This window comes from Cheilinus undulatus, linkage group 11 (assembly GCF_018320785.1).
Source record: "Cheilinus undulatus linkage group 11, ASM1832078v1, whole genome shotgun sequence".
Lineage (NCBI taxonomy): Eukaryota > Metazoa > Chordata > Actinopteri > Labriformes > Labridae > Cheilinus > Cheilinus undulatus.
The window spans coordinates 25,231,819-25,246,254 of NC_054875.1; the positions used below are offsets into that span (position 1 = coordinate 25,231,819).

The following is a 14,436-nucleotide window of genomic DNA, read 5'->3' on the forward strand; positions in this document are numbered from 1 at the left end:
TACCTCACCAGATGTCTTTTGCCCAGTCCTTATTGGTGCTTTGCCACATAAGCTACCACAGGCAAAGGACAGTTGAAGAAATTAATGGCCTGTGTCTGCAGATTGCATTTTTTTTTTTTTCTGTGCACAGCCTCAGTCTCAGAACGCTCCTCACCGGTATTTATTACAAAAGTTGACTTCTGCTGTCATAGCATCTATAAAGGCACATTTAAATAGTTCCCCTTTAGACAAGTCAAATTGTTTTTTTCCTAAGCCATTGATGTAGCCATCATATTTTGGCATCATAAATCTCAACCTATCTTGATTTTGATTGGCTACTCAGGGGGAGGTGACACTGACAAGTGCAGTGTTGTTATTGAACTGTTTTCAACTGAGAGTGCAATGAGCACAGCAACAAAGAACAGCCGACACTGAGGTTTTTTTTTGTTGTTGTTGTTTGTTTGTTTTTTTGCTCAGGATGCTGAGCACTGAAAACACTAAATTACATTGGTTTTATATTGTATCCGACTCCTGCCAGCACAAAGAAACTGCTGCTGTGAAAACAGGATTTAAAGAAACTACCAGAACTTCAGATTGTATTTCTACTAGCATCATGACACACTTTAAAAATTACATAAAAAAAAACCTGATAAGCTTTTAAAGTGGAGTTAAACTGTCTGATATTTCAGCTTCTAATAGCGTAATAAACCTTAAAAACAGAATAATCTTGTGCATTTCCAGATACTTCAGCTTTGAATTACACAACAAAAATAAATCAAGTTGTATTAAAATTCCATTAGCCACTACTAGCATAGCAAACTTGTAAAAAATAAGTATGAAGCAGCTGTGTTACAAAGTTTGCTGAATTTGCTTACACTAGCATAACCCCCCCAAAAAGTAAACAGACTGTTAGCAGGTGAGTTTGAATTTTGTCAAAAACGTGCAACTAGGAACTTGAGCGGTAGAGATTAACCACCTTTAAAATTAAATTAATATGCAAATATTTCAGAAACAACTGAGAAAATTCCACTTTGTTTGGGATATATACATCCATGGGTATTGCAATGTATTAAGAATGTAAGTAAACACCAATACTTAGATTTTTTTAGACCTTTTGTGTCCCTTATTCCATCATGCTAGTTTTTTTACCTTTGAATAATATTTGAACAAGAAATATTGATAGGTATGCATGATATTGGATTTTTTGCCAATATCAGATCTGCTGATATTTTCAGATTAATTTTAGATGACACAGATATCAATACTGATATCAGAATATGTATTTCAGACCTAAAACACCAGTCCTTTGAACACATTTCAGTTTATAAGGATGAACAAGGAAAAAAAACTTAAGTACTTGAAACACATTTTGAAATTAAAAGGTTGAGAACAAATGAAGAAAAAGACCTGGACTGGATAAGCCTGTTGGTCCAGCCTAAAACTTTACAAACTTATCAGTACAAATGGCAAAATTTACAGTAAATATTCTGATATCCACAGTCATAATATTGGTTTTAAAATTTTGGCTGAAATTTTGCTATCTGCCACTACCAGAAATTGCCTTTTTATCTGTACCCTTATCAGGCTGATAGTATCGTGCATCTCTGATTATTGAGTATAATATGTCTTTTTGTTTATAAATGTACCATTTTTGCCAAGACTCCCCCACCGAAAAAGAAACACATTTCCCATACTAAGGATTAGCACAATGTGTCACCTTTTTCCAGTATTGGTAAATTAGACAAACACTTTAAATGGCATTTAAATATGTAGATATCAGTATTTATGTATTCCATTACATTTTGTGCCTGATTTTCCACCCTCTTAGATTCAGGCTCTACTCTGTTAGGACTACATACCAAGCATGGTAGAACCAAAAAGGTGTATGTAGCTTTGCACAGAAAAACTAGATTTTAGTGTAAATATTGAACATTTTGCGATTTAAAAAAAAAGGTTTGCTTCTGTCATAGTTAAACCTTACAGGGTGGATGTTAAATGTCCCTGTAAAATCCCAAAACTGTGTCTAAACACACAAGATATGTTGGAATAAGGTTGCTGTAAACATGTGAAAACACTGAGATCTATGTGTGACTGAATTTTGGATTTAGACCATTAGAGAGTTTTTTACCTGGAATTACCTGGCCCCTTAGCGAGCAGTACATCTCAGCACATTCTGTTGTTAGCTGATGTCACTGCCTTCACTGAAAGTTAACAGCCAGCTACATGCTGTCTTTTTGTTCATTGTGAGGTTATTTTCTCAAATTTATTAGCCACAGTGGCCTACAGGTCATCAAAAGCATCTAACAGAGAGATTTGTGTCAGAAAACAGTAAATTTAATCCCCAACTTCTGTCTCTGTCTCTGTCTCTGTCTCAATCTGATCAGAAGCATTTTTTTTAATCTGAGAGGATTGTATTTCTCGTGAGTGGGTGCGGCTTTGGCTCATTCAACTGACACGCCCACGCCCGTTAATTTTATAAATTTAGAGATTTTTTTTTCTTGACTGAAATTTGGCCTGGTGCTTCATAACACAGTGATCTGTCATACAACAAACCTAAAATATGTATATTTTTAAAAAAGGGACTTTAAGAGTAGGGCATACAGATTAACAGCATGAATCTTCTCAAAAAGAAAGACAGAAAGTTGTTTTTTACCTTCTCTTACAAATTTCCTCCAAAAGTGATGTCACCTCCTAAAATGAGTTCATTGGAGCTGCAGGGGGTTTTGTACAGTAGGTGAATAACCACAAACCAACAGGGTGGAACTTGAGTCAGGGGATGTACAGTTATTTATAGGAAAACAAATAAAAAATGTTTCCAATGATATGTATTTGTAATGAGAGATTATGTACAATAATGAAGCAATTTATCAAATTTATTTCTTATGACTGCAAATGTGTCTCATCGAATCTGAAAAAAATGTATGTTTGGGGAAAAAAAGGGTACTAAAATAATTTAAGAAAAAATACATTTACATACATTATTGTGAATAAATATACTTAAGACTTCAGTCTTTTAAAAGCCTTTTGAAAAATATCTTTTATTTACTTTGAGTAGAATACTAAGAGTTAAATCCTAGGGACAGAAATGTCACTAATAGCAACATGGTCTGCTAGCATAATGAACATCTGAAAAAACTGCAGAACAAGTATCGAGGTTAGCAGCACTCCCTTGCTACTAGCATAACACACCTTATAAATCTAATGTTGGCAGCCTTTTGCATCACTGGCAGCACTAGCTTTACCTGCAAAACCTGCTTGAAAAACAAACAGTTAATTAGCATCATGAGCTAAATGAGTTGATGCATTGTTGATTAAGCTGTGAAAATGTGATTATTCTTGGCCCTGTTGAGTCTTCTTCTTCTTCTTCTTTCTAAATACCATGTTACTGCAATCCTGAACTGATGGAGTACTCTTTTAAATGAACTTACAAATCTTTGCTGCTTATTTAGAAGTTATTGCACAGTTTTAATCTGCAGCAGGCTCACATCTTAAACATTTTGTTTTGCAGAAATTTCGTAGGCGGGTTCAGGAATCTACCAAAGTCTTGAGGGAGCTGGAGATCTCACTGAGAACAAACCACATCGGGTAATTAATACTTTTCCAACTCTTTTGTCTGGTCCAGATGTATTTGTCGGTGCATAAGGAAATCACATTATTATTGTAAAGAATAGTGCTTTCTCTGTGCTCCTGCTGCAGCGCTTATGGTGCCCAGATATCCCCTATTGTTCTAACTTTGCCCAGCTCTGCAGCTCCACTTCATAGAGCTGGTCCTCATAATGCCCAGATGGTAGCCATTGTGCTGCCTCGTCCACTCCCCCATAGTGTTGAGCAGGAAGCTTTGTTGTGTATGCCAGAGGGACAGGAAGCCAAGCTGACCAATGCTGAACAGTAAAAAGGACAAAAACACACACAGTGATACTTTATTGTTTACACATTTGTCAGATTTCCAAGTAAACAATCTTTTTGTATTGTTTTCTTCTATTTTGTGGAAGACAATAGGCATTCAGGATGTGGATGTGGGTGTTATGTAAGCTTCTGTAGCCTTTATCTTCACTGTTGCAGACTTTATCCTTGACTTGACTCCTTATAAATGTCACATAGATAATGACGTAAAAATATGCTGCGATTTGCCACCAACTTCCCAAACCAGAAGGAGCCTGTCAGAAAGATCTGACTTTCCAATGAGTTCATTGATTTCCAAGAATTGTCTTTGACTTCATCGATAAAGTCCAGTTTCAATGCGTTTCCCAGAAGTATGCGGAGAGGAAAGCTATTTTCAGATGACTTTCTGTGGGTGGGATTTAGTGAAACAGATGCTGGTTTATTGTGTGTGTCTGAATCCCGGACTCTCTCTGATGTGTTATTCCTGAGATTGCCAAGAAAATCTGAAATAGCAACTAGTTGGAGAGAAGTAGAGGGAGCGAGAGGGAGAGGAAGGAGTGAGGGGTCAGAGGCAAGGAAGGGAGAATAGGGAGGGAGTGGTGGCAGACAGGAAACTGATGATCAAGCCCTCCTCCTCATCCAATCCCTCCTCCCCCTCTTCCCTCCTGCACCCGTTTTTACTCTTTACTGCTTTGTTTGCTTTCCTCTGTTCCTCTCCTCACCTCCCTACCCCTCCACCCCCCAACGCTACTTTGAGACTCCTGATTGCTTTCCTGCCTGGCTCTTCATTGGCTGACCTGCTGCAGTCATCATAATCGGCACTTCAAGACTATTTTAATAACCTTTTACCCCAATCCTGTTCCCCCATTGAGTTCCCCAAAGGATAGGGGCGGAGGTGAGGGGGTCTTATGGGGGAAGTAGACAAAATACTGTTGACTGTCAGGGGTTCGACCTGAGCCTTGCTCTTTCAGCCATATGCCCTCTACATTCTTTCTCTTGTGGCAGTGGGGATTCCTTTGTTTGGAGTGTTTTTCTCTCCAGAAAACTTGAATTGATCAAGGATGAGAGATGTGAAGTCCTGCTTTTATTTACTTTCCATGGCAATCCTGCAAAGCTGTTTCTTGAATGACAGGATAATTCCACTTTATGACAAATTAAGTCTCAATTTTCTTAAAAGGACTATATATATTTTACTTTTCTAACCTTTTGCCCCTTGAAGAGCTTTTTTAAGAGGTGCAGAAATAATGAGGACAGGAATGAATCAGAGGTTTGAGTCTGGGAGTCCGGCCTGAGACTCACTGGTTCAGGACTGTAGCCTCTATTTATGGGGCCCTCGTTCAACTGACTCAGCGAAACTTGGACCTTTTGGCTCTAATTTGTGGGATTATTTCACACTTGTAAATTCATTGCCGAGATAGAGTCAGATGGAAAAGGAGTATGTGCTATTATATCATCCAACATCTGAGCCAGATTAGGTAAAAGTGAAGACCTTGTCGCTTCATTCCTGTTGTCCTCACTGTCGCTCACATTGACACGGAAAAAGGAACAAGAAAAGAGGAAGACGCCAAAACACCAGGAGTGTCTGATGGAATGTTTTCTTGATTTTCTTGCAATTTCCTTATGCATGGAGCTTTTTAACTTGTTTTACCATGTGTAAATAGTTGGGTATTAATAATATCCATATTTTTGTTTGAAATATTACGCTCTGACTTGTGACAACATGGAGGTAAAACTTTGCTGCTTAATGCTGTCAATGATACACAGCACACCCCTTTCTGTTCTCATGCTTTCCAAATAAAAGCGCTAGATGTTTTATTTTCTACAAGGGGAAAGCTGAAATTTACAGGGCAGTGAATAAAATATTTAAAAGATTCAGTGTGGATGGCCAGCGTGTGATGCTACTTATCCTCAGCTGAATGATGATATCTGCAAGTTTGCTGTCATTGTTTTTTTATATACAGACCTTGTTAATTTTTCTTTACTCAATACAAAGGAGGGTGTTGACTGTGGAATAGGATAAGGGACAGGGGTGGAGGAAAAATAATGCTTTACACTTTGAGAATAGAGTTGAACTGATGAGGAAGAAATATGGAAATTTCACAAATAAATAAAATTAAACTTGTATGAAGATTAAAGTCAAAAAGTAAAGAAAAAATGAAAATGTTGGGAAAAAAATCAAACTTTTGAAAAATAAAGTTGAAATGCATTTTCAGGAAAATTGTCTGAATACAAATTTGGTATTAAACTCTTGTTTAGAATAAAGTCACTTCCTTAACAGCCACGGGTGCAGCTGATAGTCACGAGAGCTGCCGGAGCCTTTACAATGTCACACTGACAACCAATTCTGAAGTATAGTTTCACATTCATGGATACAAGGCAAGAGACAGTCAAGGTCTGCTGTAAACTTTATCTAAAAACTTTTTTCAACTTGTTTCAATTTCAACTTCATTTTCAAAATTTTTGACTTTATTCTTTACATTTTCACTTTTTTCTCCACATTCTTACACTTATCTTAAACCGTATTTAAGCTCAATTAAAATTTTATTCTTTAAATTTTGACAGTGTTCTTGACATTTTCACTTTTTTTTAATCAACTTTTCACATTTTTTTCTTGAAACTGCATTTTAACTTTATTCTTTACATTTTGACATTATTCTTGAAGTTTTCATTTTTTTCTTGATATTTTGACTTTTATCTTGAAGACTTAATGTCTTAAATTAAAATTAAATCTCAGAGTGCACAGCATTATTTTCTTCTTCCATGGAGCTAATCCTCTTTCACAGCTGATCAGACACAAGTTTTATTCAAAAGTGAGTTTTTGTGTAGTAATAACATTGAATTGTAATGATAAAAATGTGTTATTTTTACATTTTATTGAAATTATACTGCAGTTTTAATTTACATCCATGGTTTTTATCTTGGTGGTTTTGCTTCTTCTGGTCTCAGAAAATCCTCCATTGTGATTGAAATAACATTTCTCCATTCTGTATTATAATCTTTATATGTGTTCATATTGCCTTTCATTTTGCATCTCTACTTTTAAAGACTTTAATTTAAGTGTTATAAGGGGGAAATGTGTATTATGTGTGTCATTTCAAGAGTCAGTACACTTAAAAAGACAAAACTGTCTTATAAAAGTTTTAAATGATGGGAATGATAGCCAAAACATGACAAACGTGGTTGTAAGATCTTGACAGGGCTTTGATATTGCACCAATCAATCTTTATTGTATTAAAAGCAGTTCAAATGCCATCCTAAAGGAAAAGGGTGTGTTGTTGATCCTGTGCCTTGCTAACCTGTCTCTGTTCCCACGTGTCACAGGTGGGTCAGGGAGTTCCTCAATGATGAGAACCGAGGCCTTGACGTCCTGGTGGAGTACCTCTCCTTTGCCCAGTGTGCTGTCATGTGAGTACATTTATTTTATACACATACAAACTCACACATCCCTGCGTTTATCTTTCATGATTGCAGCCAAAGTCTTTCCTAAGGAACTGGGTTGGGCATTGTATCCAGCTGCTGAGTTAACATGTGGTAGTCCCGTAAAGCCTGTAATAAACTGCTTGTGCATCTAAAAAAGTGCAAAACAGCATTTGTGCCTTCTTTGGATGCATTTGTATGCCTCTGTGCATACTTTGCAACCTGTATGTGTTCATGCAGAACTGTTATGTGGTGGAGTGATGAGCTTTATATTGCCTGAGCGGTACAGAATCAGTGTGCTGAGCTTTATCGGGCAGCTTGATGACAGTTTTTGTGATAACCCCTGGCTCTCTACCAAGCTGCATTGCTAATCTAACCTCCCCGTGCCTCCTATCTATACCCCCCTGCTCCTCTGTGTTTGCTTGTCCATGCATCTGTCTGTATGTGGCCCAGGTTTGACTTTGAGGGGCTGGAGAATGGGGAGGATGGCTACTTGGATAAGGCTAAATCTTGGAGCAGGTCCATTGAGGATCTGCACCATACAGGCACACAACCCTTCTGCAACACACTGGTGCGCTCAGCCCGCCAGTCAGTCCTCCGGTATGTATTCCTAGCTTCTCCTGCTTTTACCTTTCCCCTTGTTTTGTCCTGCTCTGCTAATCTTGAATGCTAAAAATTGTATTAGCATGCAAGCTGGTTCCTTTTGGGCTATTTTGTTTGAAGAATTTGCCTGAATCGTCGATGTGTTATGTCTCATCTGACCTCCCTCTTGACCTTTAGGCTCTGCAGATAATGAGCTGCATCGGCAATACAAACTTCAGTCTTTGAACTTTTGCACTATGAGACTTTCTTTGTTAACAATCCTCCCTCATCTGTCCAGATGTGCATCTGCACTGTCCTCAGATGAGAGCCAGCTGTGAGCTGCAGCATATGTTGGACAGTTGTGATGCTCTTCTTCGTCACTGAGCCACACACAGACAGGAGATGAAGAGACGTCAGGTCTCATAGGAGTAAATAAGTTCTCATAGAGTAAGCAGGAGAATAATCAAATACCAGGAAAGTTAGACTTTCTGTGTTTTGATTAAGAACTGCTGAGTCTATTTTGGTAAAACGTTACATAACGTGTGGTACCACTGTACAAAATGTTTCATATGATTCACAATTGCTGGATCATTAGACATATAAAGTCATTCATGAACTGCACAAGTAAAGTAATGTTATTGGCACATGATGACTGTGCAATACAGTTACATAATCGCAGTGGTCGACTGCAAAGAAACCAGGCATCTCCCATAATGCATCTGTAACCTCAAAAGCCATCTTAGTTTTCTCTGTCAGACCTTTTCCTCTGTAATTTTCTCTCTCTGCCCCTCTCTCTGTGCCACACTTAAAACATGAGTCACATGAATAGCAGAAAGAAAGAAAACAAGCTGATTTAGCATTCAATTTGAAGTGAAACAAAAAGACTTTCTACCATTTTTTAACTCTTGCCATCTGTTGCAGCTATGGCACGGTTTCCAACAGCAAAACCATCAAGAACTCCCGGCTCGTGAGCCAAAAAGACGATGTGCACGTATGCATCATGTGCTTGAGAGCCATCATGAACTATCAGGTACCAGACTGTGATACCACCACATTTGAGTCACAAGGATTTTGTGTTTCCTGTGCAGTCTTTCTATACTCAGGTTTAATCTAACCACATCCTGTTCTCTCTCGCTCTCTCTTCATGCAGTATGGCTTCAATATGGTCATGTCTCACGCACATGCAGTAAATGAAATTGCTCTCAGCTTGAACAATAAGAACTCACGGTAAGAACTGAGGCCCACCATTGCCTGGATCAACCAAAGTGGGGAACCCTGCAGCTAGTTCATATGATATGCCTCTGATTCTCCATGGTGCTAAGCCTCTCTGAAGTCTGGGTTTAGAGGCAGAGATACAGGCTGTGAGAGGGAATATTAAAGGCAGATCAGTGCTAAATCAGTAGGGATGATCACTTTATAATAAAGGGTATAAATGTAAACACTTAAAGAAATATCAGGGTGTAACCTGCCTCTGTGCAGCTACCATATTAGGGTAGTGACAAAACCATTTTTGAACTATGGTTTGTTTCAAGTAAAAAATAATACAGTTACAATACCCGTTTTATTAATCCTAGGCACCCAAAATTCAGTTATTTTTTTCCTTATATCACAAAAAATGCAGCCAAGCCCCTGCACACTGCTACCTCTTTTGCTTATGACAAAAAAAGAGAAGTTCTATCAATTTTTATTGACTTTATACCTTTTAATGCTATGGATCATTTTAAAAAATGGTAATTGAGATGAAAAAGTAGATAACGTGAATATCAAACTTTTTCAAGACAAGAAGTAGATAATAAATATGTTTGCATTTGAACTGGCTTCTTGTAATAATGCATGTCTCCTTTATTCCCAGGACAAAAGCCTTGGTTCTGGAGCTGCTGGCTGCTGTCTGTCTCGTCCGCGGAGGTCACGAGATCATCCTCTCAGCATTTGACAACTTCAAAGAGGTGCCTTAAGCAGTGTTTAATGAAATTTTAGCAATAACTTCCCAAAATTGTACTGTTTATAACTGGCATTAATTAAATTGCCATCATTTCCCACATCACTGGTGTGCATGAAGGCATGAAGAGTCAGTGTAGAGGGATAAAAGTTAACGCTCTTTTCAGATCTACTGAGGGTGTAAGCAAAGCTCTCCGGTAGTCTGTCTTAGGTCATTAGTCTCATTAAAACACCAGATGTGAGCCAACCTTGAACAATGATAAGAATCAACTCCCTGATGGGAGCTAGCGGACCACAAAGGCTTGCTTAGCCTCTCGCGTTCTGCCTGCACAGTCATCTAAACACCGGAACAGGACGATTACCTTGCAGTCGAAAGCTCCAGAGACATGAGAGCTAATCAACCCACCAGTCAAAACAAGATGGTATTTCTGTCAGGGTGTTTGGTTTGAAATAAAACATAAATGCACGGAGACAAGTCTTTGATATCTCACAAGAAAGGCCACCAGTGCTACTGGACCACGGCTGTACCAGAAATCATAAATTAGAGCAACAATTCCCATGATTTCCTGAAATGGACATGCCTTTTTATTCTTCCAGGACTGAAATAAAACACTATTTTTAACTTTTGGAGAAAGTAAGCAGTAGTTTTTTGGTTAGGAAAGTGGCTTAAAAATCAGTTCTTGCCCTTTTCTTTTTGCTGGCTTCCATTCCCATGAATTATGATAATAAGCAGAGACTGCTGATTCAAATAGAAAATACTATCCAAGTTTACATACAGCAAAACTCTAGGGATGGATATGTTTAATTGTGGAATGCTTTAAACAGTAACAAAGTGTAATTTTATACCATGATTTTTCACATAAATCAACATGACAGCACATTCACTTGGGACTCAGTAGGACCTCTGTTGTAATTTTTTGAACACATATTTTGTGACATCTGTATTTTAGCCAAGGCCCCTTTGAGGTGTTTTTAGATGAGTACTGAAGTTTATATTGATGCATCTTCATGACCTACAAAAGTAAGCCAGACCTTTAGAAATAATGATTATGTTTTTTTTAGTCCATTAATCTGCCATGAGTGATACATTTGACTATCAAAAGTAGAATGATTTTTGTTTTAAAAAAACATCGACGTATACTGGTACATGCTCAAAGTAAACAAATCTACAAAGTGATAAATTGTGCTGCTTTGTCCATAGGGGGCGCCAAATTTGACACAACTTGAAAGTTCCTCACAGGAGCTTTAAAGACTTAACATATATTAATTTATGCTTCAGAATTTCTTATTGATACAAAGTTCTAAATGAATTTTTTATTTTTTTTATTTTTTAAAAAGGAAAATTAAAGGGGCAAGACACAAATAAGGCTTTAATTTTTAGATTCATAATTATGGCAGAGTCAAAACCAGTGATGCACATGCTTTTTGCTAACTTGTGTTTACAGTTGCTCTGTTTTGTGACCTTCATCATTCTGATAGCCAACTTAAAACTGTCTTGCTCTCTTCTTTAAACATTTTGCAAGTACTGATGGACTGCCCTACCATGTATAGGTTAAATTCTCTGCCCCAGACAGGTCCCATGTGTCCCATGGCCCAGGTCAGGCCAATCACAGCCCCTCCTCTTGGGCCCAGGCCAGCCCAGGCTTGAAGGGAGTCAAAGGAATCCTGTCAGACATGGAGCATCACTATATTTTGCCCTCAATTTTTGAGTTTTTTAAGTTTGTTTTTTTAATTCTTGCTGCAGACCCAAACCAAAAATAACAAGATACAAATTTGTTAAATTGATATGTCTTTTAAAATTACACTGTGAGCTGTATATTAACTAGACATTGTGTCAAGTTTTCTTTAGATGTAGGTTTTTGACACAGTGAGGGAGAAAAGCTGTCAAAAAGTGGCACTGCCAGCCTGCCCCACTCAGCAAGCACTTGCTGAAATAGTGCAGGCCGAGAGAGTTACTTCTATAAATAATCTTTTCTAATGCTATCAAGTTTACCAGTGACATGAGTGAAGGGCTGTGCAGACTTTAACCGTCTGTCAACAGATTGATGATCTTCAAAAAGCTTTGCGTGTTCAGTGCACTTCAATGTCTGCGCGTCTGCTCCTCATCCTCACTGCTCTGTTGATCATAAGCAAATAAAAAAATAAGCCATGTCTGTCATACATGCTTGATTATGATCTCATCTGGATGGATTTCTGCCATTCAAACAACTCAGAATTGTTATTAAATCTTTAATATAACAGCCAGCTAATTAAAAAAATGTCAGGTCTAAATCAGGCTCGTAAATACAGTAAATGGGATAAGACGGGACAGGGCTGGCTTAGAGCGTGTGCACGGCTAGGGTAGTGTTTGGACTCTTCCATACTCTGAATGTGAAATCTTTGAAATATAAATCTGATTAATGTGTATATTCTGATATGAAATGGCTGTTTAATTTGTATTTCTACATCTTTTGCATTATAGGTGTGTAAGGAGAAGCATCGCTTTGAGAGACTGATGGAGTATTTCCGCTGTGAGGAAGGAAACATCGACTACATGGTAAGATGAACTATTTTTTATATTTGTCGTCTTGTTGGGTTGAACGTCTGGCCATCCAACTACTCAAAAGATCTGAATCCAAGTCTATATGTCTCTCTGCACCAGGTTGCTTGCATGCAGTTTATAAACATCGTGGTCCACTCAGTGGAGGACATGAACTTCAGAGTCCACCTGCAGTATGAATTCACTAAGCTGGGACTGGATGATTACCTGGAGGTAAGGTGCATACAGTCAGGCAATCTTAGTGGAAGTTTTTTTTAGTACAGTGGGTGTCACTAATGCTGATTCATTCTCTGTAATGTCAGAAATGCAAACACACAGAGAGTGACAAGCTGTCAGTGCAGATCCAGGCCTACCTGGATAACGTGTTTGATGTGGGTGGTCTGCTGGAGGATGCAGAGACGAAGAATGCAGCACTGGAGAAGGTGGAGGAACTGGAAGAGCACCTGTCCCATGTAAGTGCACCACCCAGTCTGGACCACCAAGACTCCTCTCACTTTATGAGTATGTTGCGGTACACCAGCCGTATACTTACCTCGGCTGTTTCTACGTGGTGATTAGAAATCTAAACACTGTTTGCATTTCACAAGTGGTTCACAATAATGAAGGGGTGGGGAAGGCTGGAAAGTACTGAGCGTGAAAACAATCTTAATATTGTTCTCATGTTGGCTTGTTCTTTCTGGGCAGTTGCCTTTGCATCCCACGCTGCTTTGCAAAGACCCTTTTTTCACATGGAAAGGGTTGTAGGCTGTCGTGACATCATGCTTGGAATTTCATAACAAACTCTGCTCTCAGGATTCAGGAATGATGGGGGAGGACGAGAGGGAGGATTCCTTGTGAATTCCTCCACAACATGTGTAATCTTTTGAAAATCAAAACGAAAACCTGTGTCATGCTTTTGCAGCGTCATGCTGCTGGCTCATATCTTATTTCATATTGATGATGCACAGCGTGTAATAGGGGGAGCGAGAGGGAGGAGATCTGGGATGGATGCCCGTGCTGTGGATCAATTCTCAGATTCACCATCTCTTATCTCTGCCGCCCTGTTTGTATTCCCTCCCAGGTGACGGAGAAGCTGCTGGAGGTTGAGAATGAAACAATGATGAAAGTGGCCGATCTGGAGAAGATACTAATTCAGAAAGATAAAGACCTGCAATTAATACGGGTAAGCAAGCAGCTATAGTGATGTTATACTTACTTTTCTGCCTGGCAGCAGAGAGATTTCATTTCACTTCACTTGATGTTAGCAAAGATCACTTTCAGATGCATGCAGCCAAATTGCTGTGATAGCAAATCAGGTCAGCAGGAAACAGGATGTTTCTTTTGCCTGTAAAGTAAATGTGTTGCTCTCTTTATCACCCTCTGGTGGCCATTTAGGAGACATACGAGTCGACCAACACCCAGGTCAACACCCTGAGGAGGGTGATCAAAGAGAAGGATGCCGCCTTCCAGAGACACTTCAACATTGAGAGGCGGCTGCTGGAGCTGGAACAGCAAGGAACCATCCGTCTGCACAAGAAACCTGACGGAGACATCACCATTGAGCCGCTTGGTGTCGGAGGTGGGGGTAGCGGCCTTGGCATCCCACTGGGCGACATTGGGCAGCTGTCTTTGGGTTCAACCGTTGGTTTGACAGAACCAGCAGGAGCAGATGCTAGTTTACCACCGGCATGTGAAGCGCCTCCTCCTCCGCCGCCACCTCCACCGCCTCCACCTCCTCTTCCTTCTGCCTCAGGTGATGGAGCATGACGCACAGCAATCATGTCTGGTGACATATATGTGTGAAAGTTGATTCAGATTTACTATAGCTCCTTGGAGGAGGTCTATTTTCAGTTCCCCTTCTTTGTTCATTCGTGCCAAGCCAGGTGACGGGTCACAGCAGTGTTTCTACCCTAGACAGGAAAAGGAAATAGAAGGCTGGTTTCCTCTGTGTGCGTCAGTGTGCAGCAGACTGTAGCACAGGAGAAACAATAACAACTCTGAGAGCAATTTCAAGCCAGACATAGTCTATAAAACTGCTCTGGGATTACAATGAGGTAGATAAAAGATAAAGCAAGATACAAAAGAGCATAACTCCAAGTTGGCAGACTTAAAAATGAAGG

At 39.2% G+C, this 14,436-nt stretch overlaps 1 protein-coding gene across 5 annotated transcripts in view; it reads left to right on the forward strand.

The window, feature by feature from the left end:
- fmnl3 (formin-like 3) overlaps window positions 1-14,436 on the forward strand; it is a 51,422-nt gene that overhangs the window by 24,487 nt on the left and 12,499 nt on the right. For 4 of the 5 annotated variants that reach the window (XR_005992532.1, XM_041798473.1, XM_041798472.1 and 1 more), the window contains exons 4-14: window positions 3,488-3,564; window positions 7,183-7,266; window positions 7,732-7,878; window positions 8,782-8,890; window positions 9,011-9,087; window positions 9,713-9,806; window positions 12,260-12,334; window positions 12,440-12,550; window positions 12,640-12,789; window positions 13,398-13,499; window positions 13,712-14,069. Coding sequence is in view for 4 of the 5 variants with exons in the window: in XM_041798473.1 (XP_041654407.1) it covers window positions 3,488-3,564; window positions 7,183-7,266; window positions 7,732-7,878; window positions 8,782-8,890; window positions 9,011-9,087; window positions 9,713-9,806; window positions 12,260-12,334; window positions 12,440-12,550; window positions 12,640-12,789; window positions 13,398-13,499; window positions 13,712-14,069 (1,384 nt within the window). In the remaining variant the exon portion in view is untranslated. The remainder of the gene's footprint in view (window positions 1-3,487; window positions 3,565-7,182; window positions 7,267-7,731; window positions 7,879-8,781; window positions 8,891-9,010; window positions 9,088-9,712; window positions 9,807-12,259; window positions 12,335-12,439; window positions 12,551-12,639; window positions 12,790-13,397; window positions 13,500-13,711; window positions 14,070-14,436) is intronic. The other variant, XM_041798475.1, reaches the window with a different exon arrangement.